The sequence below is a fragment of the Peromyscus leucopus genome, chromosome 13 (assembly GCF_004664715.2).
Source record: "Peromyscus leucopus breed LL Stock chromosome 13, UCI_PerLeu_2.1, whole genome shotgun sequence".
Lineage (NCBI taxonomy): Eukaryota > Metazoa > Chordata > Mammalia > Rodentia > Cricetidae > Peromyscus > Peromyscus leucopus.
This window is the reverse complement of record NC_051074.1, coordinates 45,525,103-45,547,613: the sequence shown is the minus strand read 5'-3', so window position 1 is coordinate 45,547,613 and position 22,511 is coordinate 45,525,103. Positions and strand designations below refer to the sequence as shown.

Below are 22,511 nucleotides of genomic sequence, written 5' to 3'. Positions count from 1 at the left end.
CCTCGTCCTCTTATTTAACTTTTAAAATAATACATAACTTTATTATTCAATCTGTTATTGCTGTAGATTGTGATGACTTTAATTTTTTCCTGTTTGAATTTATTATCTATTCACCTGATTATTTTTATTTGTGTGTATGTGTGGGGACCGGGGCATGGCATGCATTCTGTGATCTGAGGACAAGTGTGGGAATCTGTTCTCTTCCACCGTGTGCATCCCAGCGATACAATGAAGGTCTTCTAGCTTGGTGGCACTTGACTTTACCCACAAAGCTGTCTCATCAGGCCCTGCAGTGGTATTTTTAAAGTAAATTTGTAACTCATCAATTTTTTTTTTATAATTTACCACAAGAATTGAATTCTTAAAAACTATTTTCATAAAGCAAAAAAGTAAGACACAACACAACTTGAGTATTCCAGACTGACCAAGTTTATTGATGTAGTGTTTTAAGAATGTTGTGGACCCAAGTAGATGATAAAGGGATGCTTGGACTGGATATCAATATTTATTCATCTCCCCTCTAACAGTGGATGCCTGAGATGTGTGTTTTGAAAAGCTCAAGGCTTATAAAAACTGAGGGAATCCTTCAGTCTAGAATGGTCTAGATTGCTTTGATCTTCTGGGTAGTGGTAAGAAGATATGGACAGTTAGCCGTGGGTCTTCTTGAACTGACATTCTGGCCAGTCTTTCCAAACACTGTGTTCTGTAGGGGAAACAGAAGCAAGTTAGATGTTGATGGCATCTCTTTGGAAAGAGCACTCTGATGGAAACCATGAGCCAACACTCTCAAGGCAAGTCACATCTTTGCTTCAAGAGCCTGGTTGCTGGCACTTGAATCTCAGCTACTAAAACGTAGTTTGTTAGAGCAGTATTTGTTAAAATCTATTGTTATTATTCAAAGAACTTAAGACAGTGTTTTCAGTAGTGTTACATGCCAACTAAATTAACTAGTCTCTGGTTAGTGGAATTTCTATTGTCTAATCGTAGTATAGTTTAAAAGGCAGGGTTTATAGACAGAGGCAAAAGAGTTTTGCTTGTACACTCACATGAATATGTTGCATCTATTGTATCAAGAGGATGGCATATTCTGGTTAATATAAACAACTTGCAATTAGGAGGCAATACTAATTATATCTAAAGCATATGCAGTGAAGCTGTTATTTCTTTAAACAAAATATCACCCAAGCCTTAATATTATAGAGAGGGTAGGTGTATACCTTGAAAACTCCATTTACACAGACATGATGTGCTTGACAAAAGCTGTGGGACAATATATACAGTTAAGAGTTAGAAAAGTCAAACTGGATTAAAAAGAAGTTGAGATTTGACTTTATTTTGCAGATGACTGTCTATTTGTCTCAATGATATTATTAGAGGTTATTCTACATAATGTATTTATAACAACCAAATAGGAATTATTTATGGGTAAAAGGTACATTCTAGCAAAGACTGATTGACTTGGCTGGATGCCTTTATTTTCTTCTCTTCCCTTCCCCCCTCCTTTCCTGTCCTCTTTTTCGTTTATTTTTCCTTATGCTTTTTCTAAATTTAGAACATGGTAAATTTATATTTTCATCAAAGCTATTTATATAGATTTATTGAAATGTGGCTGGTCTTTGGCGAGATAAAGTATATTGGGGATATTGTAAATTTCAAATGATATTACACAGCTTTATTTTCAATATTTACTTTGAGTATGTATTGCTTTCATACCCTCTGTGTGACATTGTTGTCTGGCAGCTGGAAATAAACAGCTGGCTACTATGGAGTGGCATTCTCCTCTCTCCCTCCCCCACTTCTGTGTGTGTCTCAGTCTCCCCCCTTGTGTGTCTATCTGTCCATGTGTAAATGATTTGACATCTCTTTGACATCCAGTTTCTTGATTCTCATGGTTTTTGTGCTAGTAAATGACTTCAAAATCTATTCAACTCTGGTGTTGCAATACACTTAATTCTAGTTTTAGCATTGTCTATCCTTCAGGGATATCATGGAAAAGTTAAGAGAAAACATAAGGAAACATAGGTTAAACTGTAAGACTGCATGGGATTTCCAAAAAACACTGGAATTAATTCTGCATATCTGTTTGGGGCCTTATACAAATATCTCAGAATTAGGCCATTTACTTATAATAAATAAAATGCATCAATAAAGAAAGGGAAAATAAGTTAACATTGAAAAGGAATCTATCACTGGGCAGTGATGGTGCATGCCCTTAATCCCAGCACTTGGGAGGCAGAAGCAGGAGGATCTCTGTGAGTTTGAGGCCAGCCTGGTCTACAGAGCAAGTTCCATGACAGCCAAGGCTACACAGAGAAACCCTGTCATGAAACAAAACAAAAGAAAACAAAAGAAAAAAAAACCAAACAAACCTAAAAAAAAAGACAAAACCAAAAACAAACAAACAAACAAAAATTGAAAGAAAGAAATGAAAAATAATAAATCTATCTTCAATGAGGTAAGAGCTGCTGAAGCGGAAGGTGCAGGCTGGCTGTACCTTCATAGTTGATACAGCCGTTGGAGTCTTCCTGGCCTGCCAGCAATGTTTCCACTTCTTCCTCCTTCATCTTCTCACCTGGTGAAACAAAACACTCCTAGTTTTAGAAATAGGATGACAGAATATTTTCAGATTCCCACTATAAGGGATCAGCAGCCATGGGCTCTTGAAACCCTGAGTGAACTCTTGGAGGATGAACGCTTGTCTCTTCTTAGTTCCCTACCCTTGAGCTGATTTTGGATGGATGGATGAAATAATCATTATCCCTCATGCCCCATCTATAGCCTGAGGGAAGCACAGTGTTTTACTTATTCATGTCCAATACTCTGTGTTCTTGCTTCACCCCCAAACAGACTCACTGTCCCAGAGGCCAAGGGAAGAAGTCATAGACTTTCAACTACTATTTTTTTATTTTTCTTTTGGAGTCTTTCCCCTGACTATTTTGATTATGACATGACTTTCCTGCCATGGTCTTCCCTGTGTATAACTCCCCTGTTAAGCCCATGGAAATGCTTGCCCTTACCCAGAGTGGCAAGGACGTGGCGGAGTTCAGCACCCATCACGGTGCCATTGCCCTCCTTGTCAAAGACACGCAGACCCTCAACAAAATCTTCATAGCCTCCCTGGTCCTTGTTGTTGGAGATTGCTTGCATCATGGGCAGAAATTGTTCAAACTCAATTTTCTTAGCATTCATCTCTGGAAGAAATTTGCCGTTTACAGAGTTAGTAGTCACCGTAAGATACCACCCTTGAGTCACAAACCAAATACAAATGTTCATAAAAATCTTCACACAACTTAAATTTCAGTTGATAAACTACTAAACTGATAAAAAAATATAGTAACAGACAATAGTATGAGTTCTATGGTCCCAGTGCTAAGCTTTATCCCCAGCTCAGTCTAACTACGCAGCAGTGAGCAACTTTGCTAACTGCTTTATTTTTATTCATTGTTAATTTTTAAAGACAGGATCTCACTCATCCCTGTGTGGCCTCCGACTTGCCATGGAGGATGACGTCAAACTCCTGAGCCTTCTCTATCTCGGCTTTGAAAATGCCGAGATTAAAGGTATGCCCCGCCCCCCAATGTGGTTTGACTTTCCTCTCTTTAAATTATTTTACATGTATGTATGTATGTATGTGCGCCACACATTTGAAGGTAAGGAGGGTGTTGGACCCCTTGGAACTAGAGGCACTGGTTGTGTCACTTGATGTGGGTGCTGGGGACCTGACCCGGCTCCCCTGCAAGAGCAGTAAATGCCTTTAACTGCTGAGTCCTCTCTTCGGCCCTTTGGCTCAACTCTTCCAACCTCTTTGCGCACTACATTCTCAGTTTTAAAATAGAAGTACTCTATAGCGTTAATGTGAGATTTTTAATGAACCCAATGCATGAAAAGCTTGTTAAAGTGTTTGGACAAATTGATTACTTAATACATTTTATTAGTACTATGATTTACTATATTCCATAAGTACCAGGGAAACAATATAAAAATTTCCATAATAACATAAACACAGTGAAATGTCACTGAACTTTGACTCCATATGGCCCCTATGCCTGAGTCTTTGTAGAGTCTTCAATTTCTTTAAATTCGAAGTAATTTTAAAAAGAGGCTCACAAGGAAAGAGTGTGTGTCAAATAGTGTGTGACATTCTGACTCCTTTCTAATTCCAGGCTAGAGATGCTAGGATGTTCTTCAAAATCTCTGATGAGATAAAACTTATTCACAAAAAAGTGTAAAATAAACTACCCATACGTGTGTGTGTGTGTGTGTGTGTGTGTGTGTGTGTGTGTGTACATACACACATATATACTTTCATCTATACATATCTATATATGTATATAGATGACATTATATAATCCCCAAGTAAAAATTTCCCTCGTCTTTTATAGAAGAAAATCTGACACACTGGGCAATATTAGAAAGATCACATTTGGGTGTTGAGTAAATGAGGACTTACCTAATAATTCTGTTAAAGAGGGATGATTCTAAGTGAGACATTGTCATGTTAAAATAGAAAATACTCATTAAGATGTAACCCTGCCTATTTAATTAAGATAGCTGAGTTCCTTTAAAGTGGTCATTGTACATTGCCAAAGTGCATTGATTAAGGTCAGTAGATGTGTCTGAGTGGCTTCAGAACACTGTAACTTTATGTTCATGGCTGTTTATCAAAAAAGAGGTGTTCTCTAGAAGGATGTCATTATGATTATCCCTGGCTTTATACAAAGTGTATTATATTTTCGCTATATTCAACGTCTTTGTTAAAATTTTGTTTTATGAGCCAAGGATCAGAAAGTCTGCTGTGAGATTGTGTCTCCTAGGAAAGACATGGGGAAGATGCATCTATAACTTCAACAGTATGGCTACCTGAACAGAACCCGAAGAAGGGCAAGAATAGACATGACAACATGGATGCAGTGAATCTTAGACCCCACTTCTAAACAAAGAACTACAGGCAAATGAGGAAACCTGAGAGAGGAAGATTTCACCTTTCCCAGGGATGAGCCCCCTAATTACTCAAAACCAAGTGGTCTGCCCTGATATCATACAAGCAACACTGAACAGACCCAAAGGGTTGTATGTATGTGTTTATATTTATGCACCTATATAAGAATAACAGTAAAAAGAATAGAGTCTGTGAATGTGAGAGGGAGTGAGGGGAAGCATGGGGAGGTTTGGAAGGGAGGGGACAGAGGAAAGCTCACTCAGTATACTGGCTCCACGAGGAAAGGAGGGAGGTGATGCAATTATATTGTAGTTAAAGTTAAACTACTTTTTAAAATGTACTTTTGCCTTTGAAGGTATGGACTCTGGAAAAGGGATTGTGCTCATCTATGCCTTACCTCATTAGCCCTGGACTTAGATATGATGCTGAGCACGATGGTTTCATCATTCCATCCCATTTCTCTCCTCTAGTGTGCTGTTTTCATCACACTTACAGGTCCTCAATGAAAGGTAGCTCCTTTTTTTATTTACAAAAGCTGAGGCTTCCCAGGGATGAGAGGCAAGGCTGCCACCCTCAGGAGCAAACTGAGTTTATTGTGTGGGAGCCTCTTCCCAATTTTCACTGATCTTCGAGAAACCTACCTTCATTGCTCGGGTTCCCCAGAACCTTCTTGACCTCTGCATTGGTGGGGTTTGTGCCCAGAGCCCGGAGGACATCTCCCACTTGACTTAAGGTGATCTTGCTTTCTCCTGTTCTGTCAAACAGGAGAAACGCCTCCTTGAATTCTGCAAGAAGCACAATACGTTCAGGCCCTGGTGGGTACTGGCTTTTTATTTTCTGGAATCTTCTAATTAACCCCAGGTCCTTCAAGGGTTCAGTTCAAACTCTTCTCTGTTTTTATAATTTCTTCCAACCACTGAAGTTATCTCCCCCTATTAAACAATCACCGGCCAACCCTTTTGGTGTTTCTGTGGGGAATTGTTTTAAAGCAGCATTTCTAGTTTTAAGCCACGTTATTACTAATGTGGAATTAATTTTAATTATGGAAATTGGAGCTCCCAGTGGTAGTGATTCATATTTCTTTCATCTGTGTAGGAAGCAAGAGCTACTTAAAATATTCTGATGCCCTGAGAAAGCTTAAGTGTCTCCAAATAGTCCTTCAATTAATTGGCAATGTTAGTAAAATTTCAAGAAAGCAAATTTCCAGCTGGGGCTATTTTATGTGAGTTTAACTCAAACTTCTTAAGTTTGTAGAAACATCTTCTTTTGGAACACGAATTTTGTGATATCCCAGTGCCTTTTAATCTAAGATTACACTGGGTGCCATGTACACAATTAGCTATAGTTCATGTTCCCATTCTTATTTAAATCCTATGCAATCTCACCATAATCTGCCCTAACCTGGAAGAAAAATACTTATGCCTTGTGGTTTCATGAGTCACATACTATTTTTTATCTTTCTAAAGGTCACGTGGAACTGGACTCCTCTCGCGACTGGCTTCAGACACCAGGCACAGTGCTCTGAGGACTTGCCGTCACCCAGCTCAGATGCTGGTGTAGAAATGGGACTTTTATGACTGTAATGGAATCTCTCTGACATTATCCTTTGGTAACTTAAAGGCAGAGGCCAGAGAACTAATTCTTTTAATCCTGAACTTTTAGCCCAAGGTTTAGTTCTTCTCTTCCTGGTTCCAGAACAGACTGGAGACCTCCTTCCTTGACTGGCTATAGTAACCGCATTTTATTATAATCTCACCATGCCCCTTTGTTTATGTATTGTTTGTGGTTTTGGCTGAACCTCAAGAACACAGTGGAGTTGTCTTCACAGACAACAGTGCAGGCAAAGCCTAGCAGGTTTTCCTATTTGTCCTTTAAGAATGTATCAGCTGACCTTTTGCCCAGAACCACACCATTTCCAAAATATCTGGTGATGAAATTATTCTCCAACTGCCCTATAATGGTGATTTTGAACACTTACATGTGGCTGGTGAGCGTGAAGATACAGACTTTAACATTGATAATTTAAAAATTAATTAATGCTTAAGTAGCCATATGTAGCTGATGGTCATGCTAAGAAACAGCCTGAGTCCTAAACCTTCGAAATGCTGTAGTTTTCTGTACTTTCCCCCCCTTCCCTTCAATCCAAATAGAATGGAACGAACAACAATCTTCATTCATTAAGCAAGGACACAAATTCAAGTGGTTTTGATTTATGCTGAAGGCACAGAATTCCCACTTAGTTTAAATAGTTTACATCTGTTTTTCTGACACAAAGAAAAAAAAAACCAGGCCAATGTATCAATGTTTATTCAATTCTGTGGCTAAAACCTGTTTTCAATACTGGATGATGGGTCTCACCCTCAACAATAAGTACATTTGTCTCAGCAAGAGTTTTTGAATCTTTCATTGTTTGGTCCAGTGATAGTTTAGCAGCCATGGTGATATTGTAAGTCAAGAACTGTAGAGGACCGGGAGGCCAGGGTTAATGATGTAGCTGCATCATTCGTTAACAGTATATTTAAACAAATTAGAATCATTATTTCCTTTAAGACAAATCCTTCATAGTATAACTTTAAATAATCTTGAATTAAAAGTATCCAATCGTCTAAACTGTCTACATGAGGCCAATAACCATGATGTTGATATCAGTGAGTTTGTACTACAGCAGATAACCTTTTGTTTTAAACTGATACCCACTCAACATTCATAACAAACATGATCCTGAAAGAGACTGAACAATATGGAAGGCTTTAGGTAGAGAACAGTTACTAACCACCCATAATTACTTGTATCTTATATATTGCAATATACTATACATTATTATGGCCGATCGCCTAACATATAACATCACAAAACTAACCTGTTTCTGTCTCTCTTTTCTACAAATGAACTTTATTTAGTTTGTCCATATACTGTGATGATTTCATCCCATTAAAATTTTCTCCCTATACTTCCTAACCCAAAAATTGAGCTTGTTTGGGAAATTGGGCTCTTTTGAATCCAAAGACACAAAGGGAAAAAAATTAAAGTTTTAGGGAAGCTATCCAGGGTCTCTTCAATTTTAAAAAATGTTTGAGACTCATTGATAGTATCTGTTCATGAGAAAACTGTCTAGTCCGTTTGAATTCACCTAAGATCATGATACTCTTACTAATTCTTTGATCATTGAGGAAGAAAGATGTATCATCTCTGCAGTTGTGTGTCTCATATCCCTTAATGAAGTGCTGGACTAGGATCCTTCTCTGTCTGTGAATTCACTGCTAATCCACAATGCCATGTTTCCACAGAAACTAGGCAGGTTTGACCATCAGGACAGCTTTTATTGAACACTCCAGACCTACCAAATCTCTTTCTAGGGTTTTGATGAGTAAATTAGTTTTCTAAAACCTATATCCTTTGTGGCTGTGTCATATATAATCTTTCCTATGTATCAAGTTCATCTTATTTAGAAATCAGTGGCTATATAGGCTTATATTCTATTTCTTATTTCCTTAGATCTTTGATCACTAACTATAAGCAAGGGTTTCAGTTATACAGGTTTATATTTAGAGTGAGTGAAAGCAATTTATATTTAGAGGAACACCACCAGTGTGGATAATTAGGCAGCACTTAGCTCATCCCAAGGGAGTTGGTTTTCTCACTCGCCATCTCTATGAGTCTGCACATATGAACAGCTACAGCTCTTAACTTACCATCCTGCTGCTCCTTAGAGAACTCGATCTGTTAGAAAGAAATTAATCATAAAATATGTTTTAACCAGAAAAGAGCGTCCTGATTTATAAGTGCGTCCAGCTCATTCCCTGAGTGCTCTTCAAAGTGAGCTCCAGAAGTCAGCCCAGTTTTCTGAGCTCAGGCATGGCATGGACACGAACAGTCTGAGCCACAAAGGAGCATGCTGTGGAGTTAAGTGACATTTCGAGACAGGCAGAGTTCTGCCTTCGGTAGAGAAGCTCAAATCACTTACCGGCAATCTGGTCAGCACTGAAGGACTGCATGGCAAGAGAGAGAGAGAGAAAGAAAGAACTTTCAAATGCATTGACAGAGTGAATGCTCTCTGCTCTGAGACCTTTAGGAAACCATGTAGGGGTCTCAGCACAGGAAGGGTGTGTGAGGGCAATTTTGAACCTAGGAGCGTAAAATCTACTGCAAAAGATAATTAGGAAATCTTTTCTCAATGTCTTAATGATGTAAAGATACTAAAAATGCTAAATTGAACACTTTCTAGAATGCCCTAGTGGTCTATATGTAGCATACATCTGATAAGGTACACATTTAAAACTGCAAATAAAATGGTATATAAAAAAAAACCACCTTAGGTCCCTCTGTTTAATTAACACATTTTTGTACTAGTATATGAAATTGAAGAAATCAGATGCAATTTGCTTAATTTTAGCTATCAGTTATCATTGAATTCTATTTTTAAAGCATACTATTTTACTATAGTTGCACTTTTTTTTCCCTTCTAAATTTAGATGAATCTTACGTGAAATAGCAAAAGCTGGTGAAGGACTGCTCTGGGGAAGAAGATACATTTTCCCCCCAATCTGGTGCAATAGTTGGAAGTAATTTCTTCTATCTTCATCATAGATCATAGATCGAAACCAGTATTAGGTTCCCAAATCCTTATACTAAGCAGGTTCTCCCCTCCATTCTATTCCTTGTCTGCCTGTCTTCTCAGTAAGCTCCTGTTGCCCAACGGTATCCTTGTATAAGGACGTATCGTTTTCTCGTAGAACCCACCATGATGGAGTTCTGGGCTGCAACACAGCAGGGCGGCTGAAGAGTAAGCTGAAGGCAGCTCCGATCCCTGAGTGGAGTCTTCCTTCTCAGTGGCTTCCTTTTATTTCTGGTCCACCTGACCTCATATCTAGCATCGGATTTCACAGGACAGTTGCCACTCTTCCTGGAGGAGTTCTTTAGCTTTCTTAGGGCAAAGAGAGAGAGGGACACGTACCCTCGGGCTATTTATAGGAACCCGGGATCTACAAGTGAACAGCCCTAGTGAGACTGAAGCCTGTCAGTACTTTTATGGTCTTTGCCTCTGAGATGTTCCCTGCCATGTCTTCCTTTAAGACGTTTCTTCTGTGCTCATGGAAAACTCAGGATTCCTCCAGGGCTCGGGCTTCTGTTGGATAATTATGGACCTTGCAAGTGTCTAGTCAGCAAGTGTGGAACGTCTTAGATGAAACTGGATTGAGGTTTCAAATAGAAAGAACACTCTCCAAAACCTCTATCTCTTATGGTAAAATTCTGAGGACTTGAAAAGGCATTGTGTGCTCTGTATAGTTCTTCGGATTCTTCAGGATACATCCACATGGCAATCTGGTCAGGGTCTCAAGTATCCATTAAAGATTATGCTTTTGCAAGCAATATTCTCAGGAGAATAATCTAAGCAAGAAGTAGCTTGGGGTTCCACTTCCTGCCTCTTTTCGTCTCTGATATTAGATTTGGGTATGTCCTACCTTCCCTGTTTTCTTTACTATTGAGACTATTTATGTATTTTTATTTTCTGAAATTCTTAGCAAGCAAGAAAACTGACACATCAATTTTTTGTTTGTTTGTTGCTAAGTTCTTACTAAAACCAAGCTGCCTTGTTCAATGTTTTGGGGCTCAGTCTGCAGACCAAGAGTAAAATAAACTAAAGTTATTTAGGCTCATGCAATGCAAAATAGCACTTAGAGATTTTAAAGTTGTTTAAGGGACTTGGCCAGCAATGTGCTTTTACAGCAGCTTCTTTGAAAACAGGGAATGCTGGGATGACTTTGGGGAGGTGACCACTTCAGAGTGTTCGCTGGAGTTCAGACCCAATGGTTTTTATTCTCTACACATTTCAAGTAGCTCAAAGAAATGAACTAGGTGTAAGATGAATTGTGACTTCTACAACTGTCCCTAAGGAAGCTATCCATAAAAATCATGAAGTGTGTCACTGAGAAGATGGATATTTTGAACATACCCTCTTACTATTCCAGAAGAAATAAATAGCTAAATATATACCTCTTCTTCAAAATACATAATTATGTGCTTATATGAAAATATCATGATGATACTCTTTGTTCTGTGTAATTATTAGATATTAATAATAATATTTATTAGATGGTAATAAAAATAATTATTAGATGCCAATAAAAGTATTAAAAAATAGATATCACTTTCAGCCCAAAGTTTACAAGTTGTGAAAAAAAATCTTACAGGATCTTGAGTGTCCATATGAAGAATGATAATTTTTAAGTTAGCAGTACCTGGGTAAACAGATCTTTATAAAGAAACTGATATTTTAAAAGGTTATTGGGGAATGATAGTTAACAGAGAAATTAAACATGCTTTGAATAATTAAAAGTAAAATGAAGGAAAGTATTAAAATTGGAAATGTATAATCTTTAATAATTGTGTAACTTAGAATCTCATGATTTTCGGTGTCTAAGTTAAAGTTCTTATAGAACATACTTTTTAATCCTCTTTCTTGATTTTGTAATTGTATTTATGTATTTGTCCCATTAAATTTGATGTAATTATATTTATGTATTTGTGCCATTAAAATTGAAATTTCTACCTATTATTATTGAGAATAGTATATAACTTTAGTGAAGCTAGTAACTATAAATATTACATTGAAGTTGCCTAATTGCCCATAATGATAATTTTCACATTTCACTTTTTTTCAGGTAGAAAAATGTGGCATTGCATACATATGAAACCTGATCAATTTTCATAAAAGCTTGTGAATAAACTGGAAAGTCAGCACAAAACTTGAATTTATGTTGTGAACAAGCTATTCTTAACCACATAGATATCATATAAAGGTTTGTCGTTACTATTAAAATAGAAGCTTTAGGGTGGTAAGAAACTATTAAATTATTCCATCCTAGTTTTTCTCCGTATCTTTATCATGTCCACAAAACAAAGTCTAGATTTTTTTTAACCTACTGAAAATCAAAATATAAGCTTAAACAAATCAATTGACACAAGAAAGAATAAACTATAGCTAAGTCTACAGACTCTTAGATCTAGGTTATGTGCTCAAGAGTAAATGGAAAATGCAACCCTGCCTGTCCTTTGTTAGGATGGTATGCTCCCTCTTGCCTCTCCTCCTTGTTACAATAGGAACACCATTAGCTGTTTGAGCAAATGCTTGATCTGATCACATAGCCATTTGGTTTGGACCTCAGTTTGAGAGTCCATCATCTGGTGTGTTTCAAAGGTTGGGTGAGTTTAAGTGTTTTCTGTCTGGCATGCAACCCACTGTCCTCTCCTCTTTTCATATGAAGCATTCTTCCAGCCTTCATAAGAATTCTTCTTCTTCTTCTTCTTCTTCTTCTTCTTCTTCTTCTTCTTCTTCTTCTTCTTCTTCTTCTTCTTCTTCTTCTTCTTCTTCTTCCTCCTCCTCCTCCTCCTCCTCCTCCTCCTCCTCCTCTTCCTCCTCCTCCTCCTCCTCTTCCTCCTCCCCCTCCTTCTCCTCCTCCTCCTTCTTCTCCTCCTTCTTCTTTGAACATGTCTTTCCCAGGGTGCACCTGGTGCCTTGTTCCCATTGCAAGCTAGTCAGCCTTCTTGTTTAATCTGCTGGGAAGGCCACATCAATGCTGAAAGCCCATTGTTTGTTTCTGATGTGGACCTGGATGTGTTTTAGTACAGCATCTCTCTCTAGAACAATGACTTTGCCTTGTACTTAGGGTCTTGTCTATCACAGCTCTACAGGTACCTCCCCTACTAGATACGCAATCAATTTTCATTCAATTAAAGCTATTAGAGTGCTAATACACTAAACTCTCCGGTGCATTCAGGGTAGTATGGCTGTAGGCCGAAGTTCTTCTTTCAAACGTTAAGTTTTTCCTCTAGAGTATATTTCATCAAATTTGATCTATTCTTTTAAAAAAGTTTACATTCCAGAGAAAGTATGTATATTCTCTGCATCTTCAGCACCCACAACTGCTCAGCACATAGTAGGCATGTTTGTTTAAAATTCTTTAATATTTATATTCCTAGCATTTTTCTTTAGATTTTATATGAGTGCTTATGGCCCAGAGTTCTAATCTGTCAATCTTCAATGTCTTTTAAAAGACATCTTCATTCTCTTAGCCTATGTCTTTATCTCACACAGTTAGTAGAAGGCCACATTTCACATTGCAATAGCTCATCCATTCACATTTGGTGTTGAGTTTAGGCAAATAGCAGTCTGTAAGACACCTGCTACTAAGAATTTTTACTGCCCTGGTGACAGACTCTTTCGCTTTGAGAATTGTCTTTCAGCTAGTCATCATCAAGTTTGGTTCACTGGTGAAAGATAAATTTTCTGGCATCTAGAAGGAATTGCTTTATAGGAAAAAAGCATTACAATGCGGTTAAACAAAATACAGAATTGATATATGTTAAACTTTAGTATCTCAAAAGAAGAAGAACTGTAATTAAAGGCAATGTGGGGAATGTATGGTGTTGAATTCTAAGGGAAACACCCCGGGAAGGAACGTGGACTACGACAACGATCAAAGATCTCCTTATTTCAGGGGATGGACAGATGCCAATGGCTGGAACTAAGAAAAGAAGATGCTGTAACCAGAGCCGGTTTTCAGTCAAGAGGACATTGTTGGATATTCCCTGCCTTCTTGCCTGGCAGAGAAATCAGAGTTAGACTATATAGACCTTTAAGAAGAAAAAGAATCTAATTTCTCTTACAGAGTTTTTAAAATCTACCATAAAAGGCCATTAGAAATAATATTTGAAACCCTTAGGATGTTGTGCTTCATGATAAGTTACTTAAGGTCAAAGGAAAGGAATTATAATTCTGTGCCCAACAAAATGTATGCTTGTTAAAATATCATATAAGCAGGGAAAGTTAGAACAATGAGGACATGGTACCAGTCCAGGCTCTCTGATACAAGAGCTACTAGATGGTTGCGTTGGATTCATTGGTCTGAAATGAGACTAACCTAGTAAGGCTATGCTCAGCAGGCTAAGACTGGTCATCTGAATTCTGTCATCTAAGCACAAAACCCGTGCGATTAAAAATAGCTCAGTTCAGATCTGTAGGAACCAATAGAGACCTAAGTGAATTTTGATACAAGTTTCAAAATGGGATCCAAGTCTGCTCCTTTCCAGTTTTCTCTCCTGCTTTTTCATAGCTAATAAAATTGAGAAATAAATTTAAATTTTCTTGTGAGCTGCACATTTCCATTGTTCATTTACTTATTTGTATGTAATTTCTTAAAAATTAAAAATGTGTTTTTGTTCCTTCACTTTTTAAGTTTTATAATGTAAGCATTTGAAAAAAATATTGTACATGCTAAGAAATTATTTTTGTTTTTCCAGTTTGTCTGGAATAGAAGTTTCTTTTGGGACAGCTGTCATAAATAAATACTGAATACTCTTCTAGAGGCTTTGATGGTACATGGAGAATTAGAATGGGAATCTTATTCTGGATGTCATGGCAAATCCTGTGTCTTTTCATTTAAATAACATCTCTAAATGATTTTTCCTGAATATGTGATTTCTTGGGTTGCTTGTGGGTCCAATATGGTTCAAATTTTCTATCCTTTAATTAGTCAACTTACTTTAAGTTGGAAAAAGACAGGATATCTGAAAATTGAACTGATAATTATGTTGCAATCTCTGCAATAAAGAAAAATTTATCAAAATATAATTTCACATCAGTACACTCAAGTTGACTGGATTTTTTATGAACAGGAGCTAATATACTGTTGGGTGCCTGGTGGTTAAGGAACAGCTCACTCACAAGGACAGAAGGAAAAATGTCTGACCTAGGGAAAGCTCCCTGCTTCCAACTTCAAGTCACTAGTATTAATTTCTGACTACAACAATTGGATTTATCACCCACATAATTTAAAATTTAGTGTATTCTAAAGTCACCGATACTTTTATCTTGCAGGTTTTGCCGTCACGATTCTGGTCTGGGGTGAAAAACAAAGCGGAAACGTCGATGAAGACGTAAACTAAATAATATCCTATTTTCATACAAGAACTGTTTCAGTCCGAAGAGAAGAAAGTACAGTCTCAGCAGACTAAATATAATCCTTTCCACAATTTCCATGAGTCAGACGGTGCTTAATGCTGTGTAATTATGGAATGGCTGCTAAAGACAACTTGCCAGGGGCTTCATTTGCAGCGTTGAAATGTCAAGGGCTAAATTTGGCACTGTTACTTTATGATCTCCTTCTATTGCACAGATTTAACTCTCTTTAAATGAAAAGCGGTTTTGCTTGTAGTTGGTGAACACATCTCTTCTTTGGCAAGGTGCGTTTTACGTTGTAAAGACATTGCCGCGTTATGTACACTTCAGAATGTCACTGTGGAGAGAGTTACAAAATGCCCTTCAAGGCTTCCACTCTCTTCACCTGTTTTCTTCTTTCACAGTAGAGACACGTCAAAGATGAAAGACATTCTTCACCCCAACTCATACGTTTAGTTGTTGCTCCCCCCGCCAGGAAATATTGTTTTCACTCATTTTATTTTTAATTAGAGACTGATTGTGTGTATTTGTCTCATGCTTTTCCCTAATGATATTAAAGTTAATACTTAACCACATCATATCTGTGACATTGCTATTTCTGTTTATCATTCCAAAGAATGCTAATTAAATTAGTGTGTTTATTTACAAGCAAATAGAGGCCTCTTCTCAGGAGAGTAGCCTGATGATGATAGATTTAAAGATTAGATTTGGTATATCTGAGGGTTTATTGAGTAAGACAAAACCACAAGCATCTTAAAATTCAACATTTCATTGCACAAGTATTTTTATATCCATTCCTGTTTATAAATTTTTACAGGGAGTTGGGACAAAGGGAGTAAGATTCCTTTGAAGTGCCTAAAATTCCATCTTCTATCTATAAAAAAGAATGTGTAACTCCCCAACAACAGGTGTAAGGGAGGGTAAGGGAAGTCGTGAGAAACAGAACACTCAGAACTGCCAAGGTCAAAGTCTTGCAGAACTCACTCTGCAGCGGGCCTCTCACTCCCTCTCCTGGCCGCAGAGGACGGTGCAGTGCAATACAAAACAGCCCTAGGTAGGACCTTCGCCTTGTTCTAACCCAAAAGACAGCAGCTTTAGAAACCAGAGGTAGCTGAATGTTTAACACAGTTAACTATGGATTTCATCAGCTGGTTAAGTCTTAGCATCACCACTTAACTAGTTATTTGATGATGGGCCTCATGTGAATTCAGTTTCCTTCTTGGGAAACAGAGGATAAAAACAGCAGTGGTGCACACCTTTAATTCCAGCACTCAGGAGGCAGAGACAGGAGGATCTCGGTGAGTTCGAGGCCAGCCTGGGCTACAGAGGGAGATCCAAGGCAGGCACCAAAACTACACAGAGAAACCCTGTCTCAAAAACAAAACAGAACAAACAAACAAAAAACAGAAACAAAAACAATCTCTGTAATGTTGAAAAGGCTAAATGTGAAAACAATCCAGGATAAATTCACAGTGGATGTTGGGTACTATCATTACAGTGAGGTTTATAATTTTCAGTCTTTTTATGGAGCCTGGCTTCAAACATTCCCAGAAATTCTTTTAATGGGGTTGGGTTTATTTTAGACTTATTTCAAATGAGATGCTCACAAATATAGGTGATCCCAAACAAGTTCTCATGTCTGAGCCAAAATAAATCTACACCTTGGACCTCCTACACAATATACAATGTTCCTTCACCAAACATTCAGCAATATATATACATATATATATATACATATATATATATACATATATATATGTATATTTGGGAATGGTGGACAAGTTACTCGCTACATTGAACATTTAAGTCTTTCAAAGTATGTGCTTAGTTATTGTTTGGAGATGTGTTATTTGGTAGAGTTTCTGTCAATGCATTCTTTACCACTACTCATTTTGTAATTTTGCCTGCAATATCCAGTCAGGAGTGACCAGAGTGTGGCATGAATACAATGCAAATTAAAATTTAAGCAACACATTATAAGATACGATGAAGGTCTCCACTCACAGCAAACCCGGCTTATCAGCCAACACATGCACCATGCAAAAAGAAAAAAATCACTTTCATATTAACGATATCTTAAAATTCAGGCACGTGGTCATCTCATTACTCATTTACTTTCACCATGTTGCTTGGTTGCAACTAATATTCACTCCTTTATGTGCACCCACAATCATAAGGGTAGGCTTTAATTCCCATCAATGTGATCCTGGGAGGCAGTATTACTCTAGACCTGGGATTTGTCGCTGGAAATATCAGCTCTCTGAAGGCAAAGAGAGCTGAGAACTACCAAGAACAGTAATATTAGTGTTATACTAATGCTAGTGGAACTTTGTGAAAATGTCACTCACAAAAATGTTTATGGACATAGGATATTGGGTAGGCATTTGCTCAGAGACTCTCAAAGATTTTATATCAGGACAACTGAAGAAGCATTCTAAATAAATAACTAGCCAACCAGGAAATCAAATTGGAAAAGCACATTTAAGCAAACTAATAAAAAATATCCAAGATTGTTCAGAGTTTATGGTGAGTCGAGTATGTAGCTATTAAATGTGGTATATTTTACAACAGACCATGGTCTTAGTTGGGAAAAGTATTGAGGAACGAATTTAATTATTGTTTCCTATATATAATTAAACTTTAACATTACCCACAGTTTAAAGGATAGTTAGCTTTCTAATCTTACAGGATTTATGAAATAAGCCTTACAATCCAATTAAGTTTTGTTCTTTATAGAGTTTTCATAAAGTTAATGAATATGTATAGAGATATGTTCCTTTTCTCTGCTTGAAAAAAGGTTATAACTTATATGAGAAAATATATCTAGAAACATCAAGTAATTAAAAGCATCACAATAGGAAATGTTATAATATATTTTCTAATTAGCCCTGTTACCTACTGGGATGAAATTAAATTTTGTAAAGCTCCCAAGTTGCATCATATTTTCTGGCTTTGCTAAAACACTCTCAAATTTGTACTGATTTCATATTGATGAGGGAAAAAAAAATCACTGAAGGAATTTACATTCCTTTGCAGAAATGAGACAGCTTCATTTTCTTCCTTACTGCCCCCTTCCATTGGGAATGGTCCTTCTGAACAAAACAAAAGGTTAATTTCCTTCCATTTCTTCAGATTCATTTGGCTTCTATTTTTTTTTTGATGTGTTCCTTCTCAAAGTCTATTTTGTTTCTCGTTCTGCAATGAAAAGCTGATAATGGGGTGTATTGCATCCCTACCACTCAGGACTTCCTTACTTTTTCTTGCTCACACCAGCATTAATTTAATACAAGGATGGAAGGCTAGAGCAGAGAAGTGCCACTTCTCTACTGGCTGGAACAAGTGATTGGCTTGATTTCTGGATTAAAAAAAACTGATGTTAACAGAAGTTTATTCATTTACTTTTTGATACATGATTTCTCTGGATAGAAAATTAAAGCCTGTTTTCATTAGTGGGACACTTCTGTTTTTTTGTAAGAAGACACATTTTCTTTCCTTCCGGAAGCTTATCTGAGGAACAGGGATGATACTGTCTCATAAATCACAATAAATATAAAAAAGAGTGGCCTGTTTTATAATTCTACAGCCATTGAAGAGAATCAGGAAGTACTGTGTGGCTGTAATCACATTTGCATGCTGCAGTCAGCGTGCATCTATAAAGACATGGACTGTGATGGCTGGAGATGAAAGATTTGGTTTCTTTTTAATGGACTAACTATATGCATCTTGTCCTCAAAATAAAAGAAAAACCATTTTTGGAAGATCCAACATGCATTTTTCCTAAATGAATATTCATTAATAATGTTACATTCTATGACCAAGTCTTTTCAAATCTAACTTCAGGTACAGATAACATGCTTGCCCCCTTTGGAACGTGTCTCATTTCGTGGGAATGTTACAAAAATTATAACTATATTTGATTTCATCACATAAACCCATGTGAGTTCTGATTCAATATTATTTTAGGGTTTTTTTTTTTTTAAAGCTCCATGATTGTATTAAGAGACTCAGTTGAATGCTTGTGTGTGGAATGCTTTGTAACTTTCTTCTACAGTGTTAAGCTTGAAACGTCAGATGTACTACACACAGAATCCTTGGCTTAGATGGAAGGATCACCTCATAAGCACTTTGACTCTGTACTTTTCCATATAAGGCTGGGTTCCTTAGATGAAGGTTTTCAACCTGCCTCAAGGACCCAATCTGAGCCCAGTTAATGAGGAGAAGGTACATATCTGATGTGTTGCTCGGAGATAACAGGGACACACTCATTCGTCATTTTCCAAAAACAGATCATCTCTTCTGAAGCTGAAAACTTGGTTCACAGAAAAGCGTTCACACAAAAATCAAGCCCATTCTCCTTAGTTCAAGATCAGTATGTAAAAGGCTCAGCACACACTCACAGTTATAGAAATGATCGGAGATATAAATATATATTATATAGGTATACAATACCCACCTGTTAGTTTTGTTTAGAAGGAACTCACACATTCTGAATTAAATGCAGTGCATAAATAAACATGATGACAGTTATAACCACTGAAGCATCTGAGTGCCTGATTTTCTGCACTGAGATCTCACCGAGTGTTATATGAAATTTTATTAAGCAAAGTTGAAGAGGGAATTAACTTGAATTGAAAAAAAATTCTCTGATGAAATGAAGCAGCTGTGAAATAGATGTGTCCAAGACAACTGGTTCATCAGCTGTCTTCAACTTTTTTTTATGGTGTCGTTTTAGAGTTAAGGATCCAATTTCCACGGAGATTTTAATTTTAAAAGTGCACTCCTTAAGTATCTGTAAATGCAAAAACCTATAGATGAGCATATTTCCCCCTAAACTGCACTTTTGGCAAACTAGGGGGAAATGGAAAACAGAATCAGCAAAGATTGAACCACGAGAAAAGAGGGAGAGCACAAACCTCACTTGTAGTACCCAGTCTTAGTAATGTCACTGGAATTGTATGCCGCAGCCCACGTTATTAAGCAGGATCCCTGGCTCCTAAAACACACCAGTTCACTGAGTAATGCCGTTCCTTTTCAGTGAAAAATTTACCTCTTCGCTCAAATTCCTTCAGTTCCTTAGTGTTGAAAGATGTTTCAGTGACCAGAACGATTCACCTGTTTAGTTACCTTAATAGCAGACAGGTCGATTTTTTCTTCTTTAGGTTTGGCTGGGGCGGGGGCCGGGGCCGGGGCTGGGGCCGGGGCAGCAGCAGGCTTCTTCACGTCTTTTTTTGGTGCCATTTGGATGAAAAGGATGGGTTAACAAAAGAAAGATCTCCTCCGGAAGAACCTGTCAGAGTGACACTTGGAAGAGCAGAGGTGGCTCGCTTGACCCACAGCCCAGCGTCTGGAGGTTGGACCCCGAGTGTTGAATGGTATAAGGGCATGCATATATATTTCACTTAGTGCCTAACAGAACCTTGACACACGCTGCTGGATTGGACGATTCACTTGTCCAGGGGGGTGGCATTCCGGCTCAGACTATAAATGGAATCTAAAGGGTCAGGGCTTCCTCAAGTTTTTTGAACGCCTCTTGCTTTTTTTTTTTCTTTCTCCACCTCCATGTATTAAGGAGAAAGAAGCATGACAGAGCCAGTCATAGTTGGCTTGGTGACAGCAGATGGACATACCTTTTTCTTGGTAGAATTACAGTTCTGTTGAAGCTGTAAATCTTTTTTTTTTTTTTTTTTTTTCCCGTCCGAAGAAACGTTACCGGATTCAATTTCAACTTGGAATTTTGGCACGGGCCATCACCAACTTTCACCCAGCTCCTTCCCTCCTGCCCCTCCCTCCTTGGCCATGATGTGCAAAAAAATGTTGGTCAGCAAAGAGGTCACTGGTAGTGTTTAAAAATAAAAAGCAGACGTATAAGGAAAGTCTATCAAGTCTTAAAGTGGTTTCCTTTCTAAGGAGTACAGTCTCTGTCTCCGTCTGTGTGTCTCTGACCCAAAGAAAAATAATTTTAAAATTATTCCTATAGCTTCATTTTTTTCTGTATAATTTAATGAAAGAATGTTAGTAAAATAGTTTTCAGCCTAAGTATGCATTTAGCCACTTTGCTTTCTAAGTGACATAAAATGGAATTATTTGTTACCTGATAATCTTACTTTCATGTCAGAGGGACAAATAGCTTTTTAGGCAAGTAAATAAAGAAAAGGTCTTTAATTATCAATACTGTGCATGTTTTGCTGGCAACTATTTGCTATTTCTTATTTTTGTTCTTGGCTTCCAGTGTGCAAGGCTAGACTCATATTGAGTAATATATGAAAACCAAAACCGGGTGTTTTGGTATATATCCGTAATCCCAGTACCCCAGGGAGGCAGAGGCAGGCGGATCTCTGTAAACTCAAGGCTAATCTGACTTAAAATTTAAGGCTAGTCTGGTTTACATAGTGAGTTCTATGACTGCCTGAGCTACATAGTGAGATCCAATCTCAAAAAAACAAACAAACAAACAAAAATGTATGAAAAACAATGGATATAACTCTCTAAGTGACAAATTCTACCAGAGAGGATGTCACAATTATATTATTGCCCCGTGTTATCCTCACTTTTGTTGTTTAACTTGTCTGACATTTAATTAATGAGTACATAAAATTTTGTCATTATTGTTGGTGGTGTGTGTGTGTGTGTGTGTGTGTGTGTGTGTGTGTGTGTGTGTATGCACGCACGCGCGCATGCGCGCGTACAATGCACATTTGTGGACATAGCTTGCATGTGGATGCCAGCGGATGACTCTGTGGAGTTGGTTGTCTTCTTCCACATTAATGTGGATTCTGGGAGTGGACCTCAGGTCATCAGGCTTGTGCAATAAACACTAATCACCGAACAATCTCACTGGCCCTGAAAATAGTTATCAGGAGAACAAAATAGTAGAAAGTTGGGATTTTTAAGTGAACTTGGTCATATTCCACATAAGAATCCATTATGTATATGTACATATATGTGTATGTATATAGGTGCATATATATATTGTTATTATTATATATAGTTGGGGTTAAAGACAGCAATTCATTTTGGTCTAATAAAAGTCTTTCCCATACATTGTAACAACAGAGATTGAGACTCTCAAAATATCAACAATTCACCTGTTTACAACTGATCTGCCACCAATTGGTCTCCTCAGCTCATGTATTGGCTTGATTTACCAAATCTGTCTTGCTCAGGAAAGGCTTTAATTAATTAATTAATTTTTATTTTTCAGTGCTAGAAATGCTTGTGTACACTAGGCAAGCCTTCTACCACTGAACTACTCTGTTAGCTCAGGACGAACACTTTCTAAATCATGCTAAATTAAATGATTTTTAAACTAACAAACAAAAACCGTATTCATGAACGAGGTATCAGGTATAGTTTCCATATATAGCTACACTGTGCAAATGGGTTAAACAGATTTATTGTTTAAACTTTCATCACTTCTTTATGGTGAAAATATTCCTCCTTTTAGTTCAAAGAGTTCTGAACACACAGTAACTATCTGTGCTTGTCATACTATGTACCCCCACACTAGAGCTTCTGACACTCCGTAACGCCAATATAGTCCATTGCTCCACCTTCATCTATCCCCACCTCCCTGCTACCCTCCCCAGGCACTGGTAACCTTCGACACTCAACTTT

General features: G+C 37.6%; 1 protein-coding gene across 2 annotated transcripts; it reads right to left on the bottom strand.

Moving 5' to 3' along the window:
* Nucleotides 1-406: 406 nt before the first annotated feature.
* Myl1 (myosin light chain 1) lies at nt 407-20,273 on the bottom strand. 2 transcript variants are annotated; one of them, XM_028870052.2, is made up of 7 exons: nt 20,022-20,273; nt 8,632-8,659; nt 5,581-5,724; nt 3,018-3,191; nt 2,495-2,572; nt 1,218-1,260; nt 407-703 (listed from the first exon to the last, which is right to left on the bottom strand). In XM_028870052.2, the coding sequence occupies exons 1-6, from the start codon at nt 20,133-20,135 to the stop codon at nt 1,232-1,234; spliced, it is 567 nt and encodes a 188-aa protein (XP_028725885.1). In that variant the 5' UTR covers nt 20,136-20,273; the 3' UTR covers nt 407-703; nt 1,218-1,231. The 2 variants fall into 2 exon arrangements, with proteins under 2 accessions (XP_028725885.1, XP_028725888.1); XM_028870055.2 differs by lacking the exons at nt 8,632-8,659; nt 20,022-20,273 and adding exons at nt 8,904-8,928; nt 9,680-9,787 and having other exon boundaries at nt 412-703.
* Between the last annotated feature and the right edge of the window lie 2,238 nt (nt 20,274-22,511).